Source organism: Pimephales promelas, chromosome 6, assembly GCF_988280905.1.
Source record: "Pimephales promelas chromosome 6, fPimPro1.hap1.1, whole genome shotgun sequence".
NCBI lineage: Eukaryota > Metazoa > Chordata > Actinopteri > Cypriniformes > Leuciscidae > Pimephales > Pimephales promelas.
This window is the reverse complement of record NC_142774.1, coordinates 6,592,211-6,613,113: the sequence shown is the minus strand read 5'-3', so window position 1 is coordinate 6,613,113 and position 20,903 is coordinate 6,592,211. Positions and strand designations below refer to the sequence as shown.

At 39.1% G+C, this 20,903-nt stretch overlaps 1 protein-coding gene across 4 annotated transcripts in view; it reads right to left on the bottom strand.

Moving 5' to 3' along the window:
- The window catches only part of prr36a (proline rich 36a), a 25,507-nt gene extending 4,604 nt beyond the window's left edge, over positions 1-20,903 (bottom strand). The window contains exons 1-5 of one of the 4 annotated variants that reach the window (XM_039687493.2): positions 20,587-20,903; positions 10,389-11,068; positions 10,020-10,098; positions 4,048-4,199; positions 1,308-3,932 (exon numbers count right to left, since the gene is read on the bottom strand). In XM_039687493.2, coding sequence (XP_039543427.2) covers positions 1,308-3,932; positions 4,048-4,199; positions 10,020-10,098; positions 10,389-10,986 — 3,454 coding nt within the window. In that variant the 5' untranslated portion in view covers positions 10,987-11,068; positions 20,587-20,903. Of the gene's footprint in view, positions 1-728; positions 3,933-4,047; positions 4,200-10,019; positions 10,099-10,388; positions 11,069-19,332; positions 19,490-19,802; positions 20,280-20,586 lie in introns of those variants that run through there. The other 3 variants (XM_039687501.2, XM_089132021.1, XM_089132022.1) reach the window with 3 other exon arrangements.

Sequence of the window (20,903 nt, the reverse complement as noted above, 5' to 3'; positions counted from 1 at the left end):
GATTTACTGACGTCCAATTAGTCCAGGTAAATATGGCAAGTCAGGTCCTTTCAAATAGCTTCAGCGGTTAATAATCAGAGTGATTAAAGCGGTTTCACCCAGTTAGTCCCAAAGTGGAAGGTGTGCAAAGTCTACTCCAGAAGCAGCATTATCAAAATACAAAGATGGAGAATTAAAAACAAAAATGAGGTGGACGACTTAAAGCACCTTGATAGAGGGTGAGATCCAGAAGGTTGATGGGGTCAGATGTTGTTTTTCCTCTTCTGGATGGTAGGGAGTTGAGAGGAAGGCGGGAGGAATACAAGCAAAAGGAACATACTGGCATACTGCTGCAAGCATCCTGATTTCTTTATATAATTCACTTACACAAGGTTTTACGTATGTTTGTGTGCAAATCTGAATGTTCAAGTTCACAATTTAGTATAAGTAACTGAATTATAATGACACAACAAATATGGTAGCAACTGGTTTTGAGTGAATAAATCAAATATTACAATATGACCCAAATGTGTTTTGAAGAATGCGTCTCATCCTTATGTACTAAATATTCTATATATACTATAATATATTCTAAATAATATAACAAAGTAATCTTTGCTATCATTTGGCTAATTCAAAAGTTACCAGTTTGAAAGTCCATAGTGATGGATGAACAGTGGGCATTAAAATAAACCAGTGCAAATTACCTTGAAATGCAAACCTCAAGAAACATACAGAGTAAAAAGAAATCATGTTAAACATCGAACCTTTATTTAACGCCAAGACAATAAGTACTCCAAATAAGACATAAAAAAGTAAGGGGTTAGCAAACCCTAAAGTGCAGAAGAGAGAAACGCGAGGACAGGATATGATAATGATGATGGGAAAGGGACGAAAGAGTGGCATTTATAGTTAACAGACATCAGGATACAAAAAGCAATGAATATACATTTGTTCAGTAAAAAAATGGATAAATACACACAAAATATGTTGAAAGTCCATTACATTGTTCGTTTATCTTCAATGCTTCTTTTGTCATTTTGAAGACTTCACAAACAAACGATTTCATGCCAGTTCAGACTTCAGACCAACACCCATTATTAGTTTTAAAAAGAATAGTTGAGAAAGTCAACTCAAGTGTAAATGGTAGTAGCTATTGCACATACAGGTTCTAAGCCATATACTTATAAATGTAATTTTAATATCGGTTTCATATTGTGTAAGTGGAACCATTGAATGAGCGTTTTTATTTTTAAACTGAATAAAAAGACATCATCAACTGGGGAACCCCAAGCCAGACAAAATCTTAAGTGCACTCTATACGTTACCTGCCATGGGACTATCAGTCTTTTCGCATATAGTGGAGTAGTAGGGATGCTGAGTGTTAATATCTTGCTCTTCTTCTTGGTGCTTTGGGGATGAAGGGTCAGTCAAACCTGACTGTAAGGGTACAACTCTTGGTACTGAATCAGGTTTAGGCAACTCACTGGACTCTCCACACAGCATGTACTGTTGCTCTGAGTAGGACTGGAACTCCCCATGTTGGCTTTCAATATGATCAATATTTTCCCCGGATGCAGTAATAGGCATCAGGATCAACTCTTTAAGAAGAGATGGATCCTTGGCCTCATCTGGGAGCTGCTCTTCGTTTTCAAGAGAAAAGATGCCAGGACTCTTGCTGCAACTCTCAGCAGATGACTGGGCATTGGAGTTAGAGGTCATGTAGTCAAAGCCATAGGATGCAGCAGAAGTGGCAGACTGAGGGGTTTCACTACCACCACCAGCTTCATTCTCACCGCCCATTTCTTCACGCTCCTCCAGACTGGACACATTGTGGCCCACAGGTGCAGTTTCATGGGCATTCCCAGTGCCAGGTAGCTCAGCTTGAGGTTCACTGATCTGCATTTCGCCCTCCGTCTCGCTTGCCTCATCCTCTGTAGCTGATGAAGGAGATGATGGAGCAGTTGCTGGACCACCCAATACATCATCAGCTGGCAGAGTTACTTGTTCTTCTTCTTCCTCATCATCATGTTCAAGGTGGATGCCTAGGTCCTGCATGATGTCAGGCAGGACAGCGGGGACAGGGACCAGCAGTTCTGGCTGCAGCTCCCCTTTAGAAGAAGTCTCAGTATCGGAGAACTTGTTGCAATCTTCCACCTCTGCTGGTATACTTGTGTCTCTGTTACCATCAGATGCTAAGTCAGGGAGACTGGAGGTACCAGACTGGAATTTGCAGGTTTGAGAGGGTGTCAAGCCTGGTTGGGGGCTAACATCTCCATCTGAAGCAGTTAGTGGTGCTTGTTGAGGTGAGCAAGTTGGAGGATCATAAAGGTTTGGTGGTAGAGGGGAGGAAGAGCCACTTTCAGAACTAACATCAAGTTTTGCTTGAGCAGGTGTTTGTGTTGGGGTCTCTGGGTCTGCTTGCCAACATTCAGATGAAGGACTTGAGGGAAGAGTAGAGGCAAGTTGTGGTGGCTGGGCCCAGGCATCAGCAAAGTAACTAGGCTGGTTATACTGGGTTGCCAGAGGGGCAGAGGGAACCATGGGAGGAGGCTGGATTCGGTTCAAGTTGTCTAATCTGTAGTCTTCGGTCAAGTCATCCTCATCCGCATTCCCATAACTCTCAAGCCCACTCTCAGTAATGCCCTCACTTGCCATTTCTACATCTTCATCCTCTTCATCGTCCTCATTGTCATGATGTTGCCTATGGGAGTCCTCTGCTCTTTCTGACCCTACCTCCATGTCACAAACTCGATCATCATAGTCATCATCGTCATCTTCGTTAGCAAGAATATCAGGAACCTTCTCAAAGTCAGGGGACCCTACAGATGCACCTTCACCATCAGCCCCTTTAAGGCTTGCATCACCTAGATCATCCAGGCTTTCCGTGCCCTCCAGGACACCTGGAGCACTGAGCTCTGATGCTCCCTGCTGGCTGCAACTCACCTCCTCAGAGTCAAGCTCCGAAAGCAAGGCACCTGCACGCCAAACAGACCCAGCAAGTCCAGCTGACCCAGGTCGAGACTCTTCGGTAGGCTGGGTGCCACTCATTTCTGACAAAGATACTTGCTGACTGCCTTCTCTCTCTTCTTCTTCCACTGCTTCATAACAGTCACTGTTAATCGCTTCAGCTTTTTCAGCCACCTCTACACCTGAGGATAGTATAGTTGCAACAGAGCTATTAACCGGTGAAGCAGTCATGGTTTCCTGCACAATTGGTTTCACAGCTATAATAAGCTTTTCATCAACTTTTTCAGACACATGCCCTTCAGATTCATGTTCAACCGCAGATGTTGTCGGACAAGCAACTTCAGCAGGACTAGTTTCTATTAAGGCCTCTAGAGCATCGGGCTCTGTTTTAGAAACATCCAGCACACTTTGGGAGCTTACATTAGGGACCTGCACATCTACATTTTCCTGCACATCTAAAGAGGGGGTTGGTGCATCCAGAGAGCTCTCGACAGTTGGAGTAACTTCGGGGCCTGAAACCGACTCTTCCCTGGCTATGGCAGAAGCTGTTCCTACAGCAGCAGTAGCTTCTGCGCCTGCTGAAAGTTGCACCAACTCTGGAGCAGCTTCTTTATCATTAGGCTTTGCTGCAGATTGTTTATATTCAGGCTTTCCTTTGACAAGTGGCAAAACAGACTGTGTTGGTTTAGATGGCTGAAGCTTCACACCAACCCCACTACCTGCTTGTCTACGATTAGGAGATGCCGCAGCAGTCTTGCCTGATGCTGGCCGTGAGGGAGTGTTTCGTGGACTAGGGGGCACCTTACGTGTTGGTACACTTTTTTTGTCATCTGGTTTGGGTTGAGGTGCTTTGATGCCTGGTGGAGGTCGTTTGGTAACTGCAGCTGGTTTTTGAGCTTCAGAATTTGAAGGCTTGTTGGAAGCAGGACGAGATGAGGCAACTGTTCTTTTTGGAGGTACTGTAGTGCTCGTTTTTCCAACATCTATAAGTGACAAATAGATTTTGATGACTTGATGAAATGAGCAAAAAATTAAGCAATGGATTTATGGCTTTTCCATAAATAATATGAATTTAAATGCCAATAAATGGTGCATCACCTTTCCGAGCAGCTGATGCTGTAATCAAGGGTTTAACAGGCTGTTGTGTAGCAGTGCGGCTTGTTCTAGTTACTGTAGAAGTAGTTGTACTGGTTGCCGTTCTTCCTGTAGCAGATATAGCAGCTGGTCGTGGGGCAGTACTTCCAGGTGCCCTAAGAAAGAACACAAAAAAAAAATTCATGAGCACTTTAGAAAAAGAGTGATGTCTGTTTGATGTTTGCCGTTTAAATTAAGCATTTTGGATGCGTTTCACACATTCAGGTATTTTTCTGTATGATTGAGTACAAAAAGCAGATATACGAGGTACGTTTTAAGGTGCAATATTTTGTTTCATTACAGTTCCTCCCAAGATACTGTTTTGTGTCAGTACATGCACAAAATATGTTCTTATCAAACCAGCTTTCTGTCTTGGGTGGTAAATCTGTAGTCTGCATGTGTACCATAAAAGCAATTTCAAGCAGAAACAGAAATCCAATCCACTCGTGCCATTCATCAACTAATGCATCTACCTCTCATTTCTCCAACCTGAGAGAAAGTGATTCGAGTAGGGAGGAGGAAACTAGAAAGGGGAGTAGAAATGGTGATAATGAGGAAATAGGAGTGGGGATGGGTAAAGCGTTTGGTAAGAGACCACATTAGGGAGAAATGGAAGATGATCATTTCCGTAACATCACTTCACTTAATGTAGTTTTGGTAGGAAACCAGGGATAATGGCAATATTACATCATTGACAGGCAACAAGTGAACAGGGATTCTGGGACTGCCAATTATTTAAAATCGGAATTTCTCTGAAATTAAAAATCTTTGGGAACTTTTGGGATATTTTAAGTACACAAGACAACTATAGAAAATATCACAGTGTGCGAGTAATTTTGTTTATAATTGATTACAAAATTATTACATATTGTACCTTTAAATGTCTATTTCCAAAAATGTCTCACCATCATTATGATTAGTGTTCTCTTTGGTTGGGCACTTGGAACTTAATATTATTGTAATTCTTTTCCAATTGATGCAGTGATGCAAAATTAAAAATCAGAGGGGTTTTTTTTTTTTCAAAGGAAGTGTATACATATACACACACACACACTTAAATTATTTTCATGTTTTGAATTAATGTATTGATATATAAGAATTATATTTAATGTATAATAATGATCTTTTAACATTTTATTGCTAACACTTATGGCATAAACTTTTAATTGGGTTGATATAATCCCTCAAATATTTAAGAGTATATCTTATAATTTTGCCTGAGTCACACACAGACTTAAACATTCAGCATGAAAACCACAACAATGGTAACAAGTATTTTAGTTTTTTTTATTATTTAGACCATTACAATTTGCTGTCTCTTGTCAGTATAACCCAAATAACGATAGCAAATAAAATTGTCATGTAAAATAAAGCCAAACATAGTAATTAAAGCAATTAATTTATTAATTGCCCAATCTGTACTGAGGAAGGAAGTGTACTGAGGAAGTACACTTCCTCAGATCACATAAAACTAAGTTGACAAAACTTGCAAAAATTGCATCAAGTTCTTACTCCATTTAAGTTATGCTTACTTAATTCAATTGTAAAAACTTGTTGCCTTAATTTAAGTAAACTGAATAAATTAGTCTTTTACAGTGTATACACTGCATTAGTGAATCCCAGATAACAGTTACAAGCTACTAACCTAAATAACAGGCTGCAACTAATAAGAACTAAAAGTAGGAACTTAAGACAATAATAATCACAGTAATATGCAAGGAAAACTGTTGACTGAAAAATAGCTGCTTAATCAAAATTTACTGTAAGTAATTGTGATTAATCACACCTAACATGTTAATATATTAATACAAGTTAATATATTTTTATAAAGTGATGCTTTCACATTGACCACATTTCACTAACATGAAACCAGACTTCATTCGCCCCAATGGAAAACATCTTTACACCATGTAGCAAACAGTAAATGTGTTAAGAGTGACCGATTTTAGCAGCAACTTTAGCATCTATTTATAATTTAGAGAGCATTTGATTGGACAGGAAACCTGATGAGAAGCTGAAATGCAAAGTGATGCCATTAAAAACATTAAACCTTACTGGCAGAAGACAGAGACTAAGTTTTGAATGCTTACATCTTCTAAATGCAGATTTTGTCATTGTTTTGGAGCACAGCCCTATTAAATGTAGACACAGTCAAACACTGCAGAATGCCATCGGAACAGATTAACATCTGTTTACATGTCATGACCTTTGCATTAGTCTTTATAATCAAAAACATCATTAAATACTTTTTGTAAGCAAGGAAGAATCAGATCTACTACATGAAGCATGTTGGAAAGCTCAACTCCACACTAATAACCGCGTTCCTAATAGAAGTGCACAATAGAGAACATGGTCAAATGGCTTGGCCCCACATGCAACATCACCCCCACAAATTATTATGAAACAATGGCCAATTGTTAAAAGGATGAGAACAAAAGAACTGGAATTTCCCAATACATTTCCATGACCTACATTAAGTTTATTTGTACTTTCTAGGACACCGATTAAACCATCTTTGGTCAAATTAAAGCTAAATAAAGACAACAAGAGGGAAAAGAAAATAGGGCTGCAATCACATTACATAAATAGAGGGCGACTAATATAACAGGAGAGCATAAGGCATAAGATAAGCGTAGCAAATAAACTAAAGTAAACATCTTTGATTCATCATCTTCATTTCTGTAGCATTATGGCATCAACCCGATTAAAATTATGCAGCTGGAAGGTACGAACCAAGCAGTTTCCACAGACATGCTGACCTCAAAAGCTCAGGCATCCAAAAGATTAGGTATTTACAAAAACCTTTGCCTGATTAGGGCTCATTATATTTCTGGCCAAACAGAACACAAATCACCAAGGCTATAATTTTGATAAAGACAAGACTCGACAATAACATGCTGTTGACCATTATGTACTTATTTTTCCAAAGTCCTAAACAACAAAATAACTGGGCAAGAAGTTTAAGAAAACTAAATGCCCTGCAAATGTGAATGATAGTGGTTTTTTTTGCTTTTCTTCGGGTTAAGAGGTCAAAGTTGTTCCTATAGGAGGAACAATGGAAAAGAACACAACACCCACAGGAACAAACATCAATAATTAAGCTTTAATTAAGTAATGGCCATAAGGATGAAGATACGGTTCTGGATTAATAAATTAAAAAAAATTAAAAAGTGTTCAGCAGAGCATTGGGCAGCATTTACACGCTGCTTTAAAACATCACTCACTTAGGTTTTAACTCTTCCATTCATTCTGGACCTTTAAGGGTTTGAGATGCTTTTATTTTCAACCTCATTAGCACCATTTTGAAATGTATAAGCTCATTCATATTTAAACATTTGTCTTGTGGTATAATGTGACAAAGGCCATCTGGTTTACTAGTAATTTTGCAGCAAAGGAAAAAGGAAAACAAATAGAGATAGGCTAACCAGAAGCTCAGTTCAAGGGGAAAAAAATGCTCTGACTCCCGCAGGCTAAAAATTCAAGAGGCTCACTTTGCAACCTAGACAGAAAAACTCCAAATACAAAAGGAAATTTGATGTGGCGAGCACAGCACTTATCCAAATCCCATGAAACTGCAAGCGAGCAAGACAGTTGGTCTAGTAAGACTGTCAGAAGAACCATGGCCAAAAATCTTATTTCACCTCACAATCACAAGACAAAAATATATATATCTGGCACATATACCAGAAAGAAAAGTAAAAGTAAAAGCAAAGAGGAGAGAAGGGAGAAGCTGTAGTTTGATCATGAGACGACTTTGATGGAACTAGTTTACATTTCTCACAGTGGGGGCATGATTGTGTTTGCACAGTGCAAACATTTCATTTGAAGCTACAGTGAGGATAAGCATTGTATGACATGCATCAAAGGAAAACGTACCCGCCTAAATAGAAAGATCAAATGAATGCTCATAAACTTCCTTTAATTTTTCTCTGAGCATTTCATTCAAGAGTAAATTCTGAGTCAACGCAGAAGCACACACCCTGTAGTTTGCCTAAAACGCACTATAAAAAGGGAGTCTAAACAGCCTTGTAAACTGACACTACCACATAAATAGACATAATTAAGCACATAATTAATCTGTAATCAGCAGATAAGACCGGTTATGTCCACATTAACTCCACGTACAATTGAGGAGATCAGATATGGAAGTAATCAGCTGCAACAAACAGTTTAACTCTTCAAAACAAGGTTCACAAACTTTTTCACCAATGACTTCAATGCCATGCAGTCATTTGTGATTATTTATAATTTTGTATTTTTACTTTTATGCTAAATATATTTATTAAAGATCACAAAGTGAATTTTAGATCTGATCAAAGAAAAAAATCCATGACTGATTCAAAATGATGTAATATACAAATTTACATGCAGTTTGCGCATTTTTAAATCATAAAAGAAAGAATAAATAGTAATAAATTGGGGAAGGAATTGGGGAAAGAAATAATCATTATCAGAATCAAATGATTGGGACTGATCAGTTTTAAATAAAACTGGGATGAAAGGAATAAACAAGAGATTGAAGACAAAAAAGATGAACATCATTGGTAAATGTAGCTAACTTGGATCATAAAAGCAGGTTAACTCAAGTGAAGATACCAATTATCATTCCCAGAGTCAGTGTATCATCAACAAAAAGAGCACTGTTGAGCCTATACACTGGTTAAGCCTGATCTAAGCAGTCTTTCAGGGAGAATGACTCACAAAGGGACAGAAACTTGAGCCAATAACTGCCAGACACACAATAGTGACCATTCCACTGCAAAAAGCATGCAGTCATTGATATTTATATGGTTTCTGGTGTCCTAAACACAAAGCAGTTTCCAAATGTGACTGCATCCACATCTGCCTTATTGATACCTTAAAGGAGAACCCTGGCGCAAAATGAACCTTTGGTCAAATAACACATTGGTACCTAGACTAGTCAACCGTTCTCTGAGATTTGTTTTCATGATAATCGAATGTAAAGAGTTTTATTTCTAAAAACTGTAGTGTATAAAGCTAGTATGGGGGCATTTAATAAGTGAAAAGAAATCGCTAGTTCATACCACTAACAAGGCTCAAAATAGCCCCAAACTAACACAGTAACATAATGAGGGTCCCTAAATACAAAATGAAGCATTGAGAACTTTGTAAGTGTACAGACTGTTTAATAAGAAGATACTTTATAAAGACAGTTCACTTCGTGTATACAGGCAGCGCCAAGTCAAACCACGAACGACGTGCTAAGTGAGCTGAACTGTATGAAGTTTAACAAACTTTTGAACTACATGAACAGCGTTCGTGGTTCGACTTGTCGAGACTGTTTTCCAAAGATGGCGCCGCCTGTATTAACGAAGTGAACTGTCTTTGTAAAGTATCTTCTTATTAAACAGTCTGTACACTTACAAAGCTCTCAATGCTTCGTTTTGCATGTATGGACCCTCATTATGTTACTTTGTTAGTGTGGGGCTATTTTGAATCTTGTTAGTGGTATAAACTAATGATTTCATTTTACTTATTTTATGCCCCATTTACTAGCATTATACACTAAACAAACAGTTTTTAGAGATAAAACTCTTTACATTCGATTATCATGAAAACAAATCTGAAAACGTTTTGTATTTAGGGACCCTCATTATGTTACTTTGTTAGTGCGGGGCTATTTTGAACCTTGTTAGTGGTATAAACTAGCAATTTCATTTTACTTATTTTATGCCCCCATTTACTAGCATTATACACTAAACTAAGTTTAGAGATAACTCTTTATTTTCAATTATCATGAAAACAAATCTCAGAGAACGGTTGACTAGGTACCAATGTGTTATTATTATTATTAGACCAAAAGTTCATTTTGCGCCGGAGTTCTCCTTTATAGCCACACAAGTCAAATATTTGTTCAGTTCCCAGCATTTCAATTTTCCATTAAAATACAGTCAAATGTCCAAAAGCTGCTTTACCTGTTAGTTTTGGGAACTGCAGTGGTTTTGGCTGTGGCTGAAGTGCTGGGTTTGGCAGCAGCTGGCCTTGGAGCTGGAGCTGAAGAAAATAAATTGAAATAAATAAATGTTTCAAAGTGAAAATTCACTGGGATATGAATCTGATCAAATATGATGCAAAGCAATGATGAAAAGAACCACGATTAAAATACATTTATTTTACACAAAAAAAGAAAACTAGCACATAATGACTCACTACACCATGAGAGGCGCATGTTGTAACTACCACATGACAATAATGGATTATTTTCTAATTACGATGAGTAATTTGTGCATGCCCGAATCCAAACTTAGAAGTACCAGAACTAAACTCATGCCAGGTCACCTTACCTGTGGTTTTGGGTTTGGTTGCAGCACTAGTGGCAGGTCTTCTACTCAAGCTGGTTGCTGTGCCGACAGCTGTTCCGGTCTTCGTTCCGCTGGCAACAGTTGTCATGGATCTGCTAGTTCCTACCGTCGTTACTTTAGGTTGGGCCCTTGAGGTTGGAGCAGCAGTAGAAGAGCCAACAGGTTTCTTACTGGGACCAGATTGTCCAACATTAGAGGTGGGTTTTTTCTTGTCTGCTGCAGTGGGGGCCACTGGAATGGGTTTCTTGGTTAAGGTACTCGCTGCAGTCTTTGTGAGGCCATTAGCCGCACGGCTTTGGGTTGCTTTAGGTCGTGTGCCTGGTCCAGTGGTAGCCGGACCTGCTGTTGTGGTCTTGTCTTTGACTGGGCCTTTGGGTTTGCTTTTAGCATCTACTGCTTTCCCAGGAGCTTCCTTCACAGTTGGAGGAGCTGCTTGCTCAATTTGGGGTTCATCAGGTTGTGGAGGTAATGTAGTGCCATTTTGAGATGCCCCATCACTGCTGGCTGGATGCGTTACCGGTTCTGTTCCTTCAGTTTCCATTGGTTCAGATGGTGATGTGGCCACCCCATCAGGTTTCATCTCCAATATTACACTTGCTGGATTCAGTGCTGCTCACACACTGAACCCAGGGATCACAGATGTGTTCAACTCAATAACTGCCCTGCAAAAACATGGGAAAGACACAAATACAATCAGTTTAGCAGAGAAAAGCTTTTGCCATGTGTGAAAGACTTAAGTAATCTTAGAGTAAGAAATAAATACACTCCACAGAGAGAACATTCAGTTAAATGGGAAGCAGTGTTTTCTAAAGGGAACCATTCCCATGAATGGTGACTTGGGAAAAACAGGAAATGGTGCATTATGAAAGAACCAAAATACAAAAAAGATCACGTCCAGGTCAAGCATCCTAAAGGATCACTGTAGTTTTAAAATAGTTTCGAATATAGAATGAAATACTATAAAAATATCCTTTAAAAATAAAATAAAAACACAACAACTGTGGTGGCCAGAAATACAGTGACAAGTTGTCATGTATTACAGAAAGTAACATTGATCACTGTATATTCTACAACTGATGACATTGTCATTCACTTCTCACTCATTTTCATTCACCAATACATTAGTCAGAAATGGCTCCATAATTTAATATATTTTTTAAAATCAAATATTAATATAAGATGATTTGTAGCTCTGATTTGTGTGGATTATTCACACAAAGCCATCACCACCACCTCCTATACAAAGACATGATGCCATTGAATGAACCAGTAGATGAAACCTACTGTCCAGATAAACTAGTAATTTCCTGTCTGCCAAGAGTAAACAGAGATGTCATAAGTGAAGAAACACCAAAGTCCCAGACATCTTTTTCACACAACACCAATTCAGATCCACAGCTTTTTATGTCTCATAAATAAACCCAAATTAAATTTTGGTAGAATTCTAAAAGAAGATTTCAATATAACTCTTACTGGAGCACTGCACTATGCCAGTCTTTTATTTTTCCTTCAGGCACTGATGCAAAAGCTTGTCAGCAAAAAAGATTTTGGAATTTGGGCTCTAAGAAAGAAGGATAAAGGGTCAATGTGGTGGAGAGGGGGGCTTTGCACCCATTCACCCCTCTCCATTCTCCAAACTCCTTTATTCAGAATCCTCTTGTCTTACTCCTTAACCACATAACCACAACCCCCCCTCTTTCTTCCATTCTCCTTCCCCTCCTCCTCCGCATCAGATCTGTTCCTCGTCTGCAGCAATACAGATGGGCCAAGCAGCTGAGCTATTGTTCTGGCTCTTCAACAAGCCCAAGCTACCAATCAAGAGAGCAAATTAAGAAAGGGCAAAGGGGAAAATAGTGGGATGAAGTAACAATGATGAGGCAAGCAGAGAAATCAAATTTTAAATTCATCAGCATGCAGGAAATGAGTGGGCTCAAGTGTGTGAGGCAGAATCAAGAGGAGGCAAACAACATACAGCAAAACTGAATAACAATGTTGAAGGAAGACACTCAAGAGACAAAACTTGTCATCCTACAGGCCAAGATGATGAATTGGGGAGTCATCGTTCTGCCCAGAAATTACCCAGCAGCCCTGCTGCTGTGTCTCCATGTGAAGGTCAACCGGGGACATTAAAAACAAAGAGATCCAATTTAGTCAGAGAAGAGTAAAAAAGTTAAAAAAAACTTTACCTCTACCTCTAAAACTTTAACTAAACCCAAACCTCTTATTCATATTTTAAATTAGTTTTATTTTGATATTTTCCATTTTCATCTTAGTTAAATTGAGCATCTTTTTTTCATGTGTATAAAGTTATACAATTTATTTTGTTTCAGTACTAGTTTTAGTTATTTTTGTACATCAAGTTAAACTAAACGAAAATGAGAACTATCAGTGAAATCTACCAGCAAAAGCACTTCGGGTGCTCATGAAAAAAAGCCTACTTTATCATCCAAACCAAATCGGTTCACACTTAAAAATAAGAACTGATTTTTCCATGGCCTTTTCAGCTATTCATCTATTTGATTCAAGACTGATCTGCAAATGAGTCTTTCAGACTGATGCATTGAACCAAACCAACCAATTCATTTAGAAGTAACAAGTCACTCTCCGATTTAAAAAATGACCATGGTTTAAGATACACTAAAAAATGATACTGATTTTGAAAGTAGGAACCTTGTCTGCCTCTCGTTAAATCCCATGTCTGTCTTGTTTAATACCTTAATCTGTTATTTGTTTGGATTAGGGAATTTACACGTATAGATTGAGGATTAGAAAAGGTGCCATGTGGACATTTTAAAACGTGCTTCCCTAATCCTAAACCCCGTATTCATAAAGAAACGTAATGCAAAGAGTAGCTCCTAATGACACAATTCTAAGAAAATTCTTAGAAATGGGCATTTACTCCTAAAAAAATCCTAGTAAAGAAAAAAGTAATTTGGAAAGTATCTTAACCCTTAAAAGAGGTCTTAAGGTCAAAGTTGTTAGGACTACGGACGAGGAGTTGTGGAAGAGAAGAAATGTGTTGCAGCAGACAATGTATTACAGTGATTTAAGAAAACGCTATAGATTGACACCCGGCCCGAATGTTGTATTGAATGTATATTGGATCCGACAATGTGCAACACACGGACTCTGGGTCGAACATGTATGGGGGAATCATTCCGGTTGCCATTTTACATCGTTGGACGTTTTAAAAACAATTTCCCCCACGTACACCGACGAGTGAGTCGAAACTCATTATAATATGTAAAACTGTTATCCACTCACAGCAGTGGCCGTTTACTTCCAAGTCTTCAGTGCGACACGCCCATAAAAACCGAGCATTTCTGAGCTAGGCTCAAAACTAGGGTAGAAAATAGCCGATTACTTATTCATTTTGATGTTTTTGAATGTAAAAACCAAGTGAACGTCATAAGTTGACCTCAGACAACAATATAATAAAATTTAAAAGGACAGTTCATGACCCCTTTAAAGATGGCCTTGTGTTCATCCACTAAAAGAGGCAAACAGTAAAGTAAACACTGTTCCTCTGTCCAGTCGGGCTTTCTCGTCCTTCTTGGTTTTGATTCCATGTTTGTTATTGAAACCAACACTCAAACCACCACTTAAATAGACATGCCAGCAATCAGTGTAATTGGAAAGAGTGGAACAATTTTTTATCATTCTAAGCCTATGAATAATTTAACAGCTTATTCCCTTCCTTTAAAAAGGATTTATATACACGTATAACGTGTGTGTGTGTGTGTGTGAGAGAGAGAGAGAATGGTCAAATAGGAAAAATGACGCATGTAATTTCAAAGTGAAGGCTTAGAATAGACCCTATACTTAAAAATCACTTTTTTCCCCCTCAGACAACCAACCAATCAGTCTTTAAAAGATTGTGTCATACATAGCAACGGGGTCAACCCCGCCTCCTCAATAGACGAAAGTTCTTGTCTTTTCTTTACTCAGAGTTGCTCTCAGATCAGTCCCTTAAGCTAAGACTCCTATGCAAGTAAGTTTTTAAGCTAAATTAAAAAGTTTTGAGAGTTGGTGTTATCAGATATGAAATAAATGAAGCTGAATGAAGTTTATAAAGCAGCTTTCCGCATGGGGACGTCCTTTCCAAAGTGTGTGTCTTTTTACTTAGTGTAGTGGTTTGATGGATTTTGACCGCGTCCCACTAAGCAGTTCAGAAACATCTGCAGATGACAGCTAGAGACAAAGCAAATGTCACATTCTAGAGAAACTGATACAAAACGAAAAAGCAACAAATAACGAGTCCTTGCAAACCCAAATTCCTGCACAAGGCTTCCAGCTCCTCAGGGCCGAGCCATAACCAACTGTCATAGACAGACGTGCAGCTATTTCCATGCAGCTGTAGTTGGCCACATCCTGCATTCTTGTAATAAGAGCCAGCAGCAGGACCCAGGCCTCTGTTTAACAAATATCTGTATCCTCATTCTAATTGTTAAGTTTAGTTTTAACTTGTACTTTCACAAGAAAGTTATCATCTGTTCTGTAACTTGACGTTACCAGGCGAAAACGGAAAAATAATCGGAATGGGATGAGAGGTCGAATAACGAAACGGATTTCAGCAGAGGTAAAAAAGCAGACATAAACGACACAAACACACACCCCTCACACAATCTGCCCATACAAGGCCGTGCTCTCACAACGCTACCACTGGCACATGCACTCCTAAGAGATCAACACATGAAAAAAACACTGAAAGAGTGCAGCAACACACCCCTCCTATTCCATCTCTTTTACTCCCTACACATTACAGTCAATTAGTCATCGGACTCCCACACTGACTCCATGAGATAATATATTGTGCATAAAGATATTGTTGTGTGCATTCAATTGGCCGGTCCAAAACGGAGCTTGCATTGCAAATGAAAGTTTTTCTTAAAGGAATTCCACTAAAAATTATCCCATAATTTAGCTACTCACCCTCAAGACATTGTATGTGTATTATGACTTTCTTCTTTCAGCTAAATCACAATCAGAGTTATATTAAATAATATCCTGGCTCTTCCCGGCTTTGTAACGTCACTGGGTTTTTGAAGCTCCAAAAAGCCCGTCCATTTTGCAATACATTTAAGAAAGTGTTCCTGTGATGTAAAGCTGAATTTTCTGCATTAGTGTCACATGATCCTTCAGAAACAGTTGTGCTGCTTAATGTTTTAAATAGTTTCCAGGACTTTTTCTGATTACATTTTTTTTTTTATTATTAAATTAGAAAAAACTTTCTGATCTCAAACTTTTGAAAATCTGGCAAATTACTACAAATAATATTTTGAATAGACATCTGAAATGAAGTCTTTACACAAGTCTGACCTGTATCTCAAGTTGATGATTCACTTTTCGGCATTTGCACACTGACCTCTGAAATTTGCATGGGCATCACTTCGCATGGGCACTTTGCATGGGCATGTTCACTTTTTACTTTCACTTCCCATGTAGAAAACGACAGCCAGTAATATCTAGGCCAGTTCTTATTTTAAAGGAAAATCTACAGAATGGAGTTCACTTTGAAATACATTTTTGATGTGGGCATCCAAGATGTAGGCGTCTTTGTTTCCACAGTATTTTCAATTTTGATATTTTTAGGTCAAACTGTTCTTGTCTGTCAGTCATATAATGGAGGTCTATGGGGTCCACCTTAAAAAGCATGCACAGAGAAGTCCAAATTAAACATGATTTAATGACTCGTACATGTAAGTACACATTGATGGCCTAAGACACAAAACGAGCGGTTTGTGTGTGAAAACGAACAGTATTTATATCGTTTTTACCTCTTGTTACTTGTAACCACAAAGTGCCTGCGCCCTCAGATCACTTGGACGTGGCTGTGGTTACAAGAGGTAAAAACAATACAAATACTGTTCGAGTCATTAAATCATGTTTAATTTGGACTTCTCTGTGCATGCTCTTTGACGTGAACCCCATAGACCTCCATTATATGACATATGGTTTGACCCAAAAATATCAAAAACTGTGGAAACAAAAACACCTAACATCTTGGATGCCCTTGAGGAAAGCTAAAACATATCAAATTAATTTCAAAGTGAACTATCCCTTTAAAAACAGTCAAATGTACAAGAGTACTAAATTCTTATCAGTAGTTTAAAGCATAATGAAAATAGCCAAAACTTTTTATTAAGCTCTGCTGATTTAAAAAAAAAAGGAAAATATGGGGGGGATTCTCTTCTGATTCTGTCTTGGCCTGCATATCAGTTAACATCTCAGAACAAAATCTAACATGCTGCGCAGCGCTAGAAAACCCAGATTCCCATCTTTCTCCCTGAGCTACATCTCAGCATGTTTATGAGCACACCACATTCCTCAATACGGACAAGAGACAGGACGTCGCAACATTCATATACACCCACAACTGTGAGAGTGAAAACTGCCCAAGTGAAATAATCTCCTCGCAGAAGGGGGAAATTCTTTAATATGCTCAAAGTAATAAAACTTTATCGACTTTCTGATCCACCACACACAAACACACCCATATAGATATTATACAAATCAGCACTTTCTGTAAATGTTCTCCACCATTCACTAGCACTGGTAAATGGCTACTATATGGGTGTAGTAGGGAAGGGTAATGGGTCGGTATTGTGTGTGTGGGGTCGAGCTGAAGTGTCAGACTTCAGGGAGTGTGAAACGGTAGTAACGATGCATATAAACAGGAAGAAACGTGACGACCCCGCTCCCACTCATCCAACGGGATTAACCCCAGACAAGCGAGCCGTCTGTGTTGTCTCAGTATAGGGTGTGAATGGGGCTTAATGACCCAGCAGGGTTTGATTTTGCCATGCGTAATGTAAGGATTAAGAGAGGACATTCCTCATTGTGTGCCGACGGGGGCTGGGCACAGCCAGAACGGGGCTGCCTGGACAGAAAGAGGCTGTAAAACGACACGGGACAAAAAGTAAAAGTGGTGTAAAAGGCATTTTGAAGAAACGAAACTTTGAGTGTAAATTGAGTAAAGAGAAACCTGGAACCATCTCATGATGTGCAAGACGGACAAAAAAAGATTAGCGTCAGAAGATGTTACGGAGAGGGCGGGAGTTTTGAGAGAGGGAAGGATAGAAAGAACAGATGGTGAATGGTGGCGTGATGTTTGGGTGTAGTTTGCATACTGAACACGCAGCAGGACGTTGTGATGGACAGAAACTGAGCCCAGGAGGATTAAAACGGGACATCAGCTCCATCTAAAAAACACACAAATAAACTCTCTGCCAAGTTATCTAGCACTGGTTTGCTGACGGTTAAAAGCTCTTATGTCAGCGGCTGGGTTTCAGCAGATTTGGGGGTTATAAAACCACCAGAAAGGATTTAACATAATAAAGGGGTATTTCAAAATGTTCTTTCCAAATGCGAAACCAACGTCAAGAACCAAGTAGATTATCCCGTTGGTAAAAACTCAGGAAGCCATTTCACAAGAAACGAAGAATACCAGGACTAAATGATTGTCTGGAATTCACATTACTGGAAGTGGAGTCAATCGAGTTTACACTAAACTAGGTTAGAGTTTCTGTAAGGCAGTGGACTGGTGGTGAATAAGCATGAGCAAAGCAATTTGATGATGTGGTTTATTTAATTCAATTCATCTGCTACAGAAAATTTGGCCTTGTCCAACTCGACGACCCCACGGCTAAGCTGAAGCCAAACCAGACATATCTCAAAAGCTGTTAAATGGTCCAATCTGTGACTGCTGCATTGGCCAGGACATCAATAGATATGCATACAAACACCCTTAAAGGGTTAATTAATCCAAAAAGAAATTCTGTCATCATTTACTCACCCATTCCAAACCCAAGATATTTTTCAAATCAGAGATTTGACAGCTACGCAACTACCACTTTGACGCTAAAACAAAACAGCTCAATTCATATGGATTAGTTCTACAAATTCTCTCAATCGCTTTATAAACTGAATTTAGGATTTTATTCACATGTAAACATTCATCAACGCACTCACCCGTTGTGGTAAACGGAACCGCAAGAACCAATGAGAGTTCACTCTCGTGTGTTATGCAGCACAAAAAAACAAACAAACTAATGTCATCGCCAAAATACCGACCACAGACTTGAGGAGCAGCACCACAGTGACAACCCCAAGATGGTTCCAGCCCAAGATGACTCAACTGATGAAATCATTAGCGCACCGGATGCAATAAAGCACAACCAATCAATACATGGCACTATCGGCTATAAAACTAAGTCTAATGGAGCAGCAAGAGACATTGGTAAAAATGTCCCGTTTAAATAAAGCTGTCAAAGTGGTATGGCTAAAACAACCATTGAAAGCAGCTGTCCCTGCCAAACACTATTCTGACTGACCTGAGCTCAGGCACACGTTGAAACAAAGAGGGGTTATCATAATTTTTAGGACAAGGAGACCCAACAATGTACTCTGTTCCATTTCAATGTACCATTCTAGCATCAAACTGGTTTTAGCTTTGGATTGTTTGGTCAGGTCAATCAGGGTTTATTTTTTGGGTGGGGGGGGGTCACAACAACAGCTGGCATTACAGACAACTGGGAAAACAATAGACCATTATGGGCTAAGCAAGACATCATAGTTGATTCACATTAAATGGCATAGACAGGGGGGTTAAAATACCATATAAAGAATTCGATCTCTTGCAAATTACTTAAAGGTGCACTCAGCACGTTTTTGTAAAGGCTAAATTTAGCTAACTTTTATTCGACCCAGTTTTGGACTTAATAGTAACACGTATTGCATACACTGGATGCATTTTTTTTCTCCCCACTTGAATGTATTCTGTTCAAACACCTTGCCAGTATATTCTATCAATCTGGACCCGACCATGCTGTTAACTTGTTTTACTAGATTCTATTTAGAAGTACTGACGACAGTTGAGTATTGATTTAAAGTCAATGTATTAATATTGTTAAAATTACCAACTTACCGGTAATAATTAATTGCATAATTCCGCTAGTCACGTGATCTCAATATGGCTACGCCCATAGGCGACCCGTTCTGTGTAGAATGAACTCTTCTGGAATATGACTGATGTCTTAATCTAACTCCTCAATCACCTCATTTTAAGGATATTTCTAAAACGCTTTGTGTAAACCCTGCTAATTTGGGAGAAATTACCGAACGCAGCTTAAAATCTGCACTTTTCACGCAAAACGATCAATCGCTGGTGAATGGGCAACAGTTCCCGGAGCGGCCGCGTAAATATCCGGGCCATTAGCGCTAAAAGCGGTCATGAACTTCTACAACTGAAACCTAGAATGTAAACAGACAGATACAGGGTGTGATGAGAGACACGCTGTTATCTACATACCGACTGGCGTTACAAGGGCAAGGTGATAACACGGAATGACATCAACGCGATTCAAACGATGATTTCAAGTCAAAACGTAGGCTTACGTGGAATTTGTCCAGACAAGCTCGGGATAATTATCACAGGGGGTCCACATCACGACCATATCAAACAACGGCAATCCATGAGAGTCCACTTATACTATCGATTTTCTCTGAGCTTTATAGAAGTTTAGTCGGATAAAGAGCTCGAGGCGGCTAAGAATAAAACAGGACAGCTAGCCTATGTCGGAGACGAGCGTAGATTCGTTTGTCAAGTGATGCGCGTTTCGATTAAAACAGGGATTTGAATTCCTCAACATCAAATCTTGTAATTCTCAACAACATCACTAAACGTTGAGCATATAGGCTAGTTTACTATACAACCCTCCACAAAATCCAGCGATTTCTTTGAATTTAAGACAGATTAATGTTCTATTTTGTATCCTTTTATGCCCAAGAAAAAATGTTCCTGCAAGGATATTTGTTTTTATCCGAGCACGAATCGCTACATACAACCGGCCACGCGAAAATGTGATTAACGATGCCCTTCAGTCACGCGCAGCGATTAAATACAAACGTAGCCAATATAATAAACATAATCGGTGTAACAAACGAAGCGCAGGCCGCTGTTCAATTCATACCATGTGTGTATAAATCGATGCATCCTTTAAGCCCAGCCCAACCCAAACATACAAAATCCGAACCTGACACGAGAAAACATTCACAACCGAATGCAAACCAAGTTGATTTTGGTTCCGAATGAAGTGACAATATTAACAGAGAAATTGACCCAGGCAAACAGGTTGAAAGATAAGCAAAGAAAACATGCTCTAAAATGCCATTAATTTACCTTCAGATGATTTTAAAAGCGTCCTGTTTCGATTGAAAATCTGGAAAAGCAGGCAATCCACGACTTCACACCGGCGACAAGGTGATACGGAGCCGTGAGGTTCCTTGTGCAAACTGCTTAAAATATACAAACGTGCAAAAAAAACACATTTATCCCAGCCCGCTGCTGCTTTGCTCTCGCGTTACACCTTGAGCTGAAACCAGTGTGAAGGAAGTTAACCAAATACTAGCGTGGCAATTAAGAACCAAAAAAAGGAACAAGCCACCAAAAAGCCCATCGGACTCCCGTTTCATCCAATGGGGTCAAGTACCGAAATT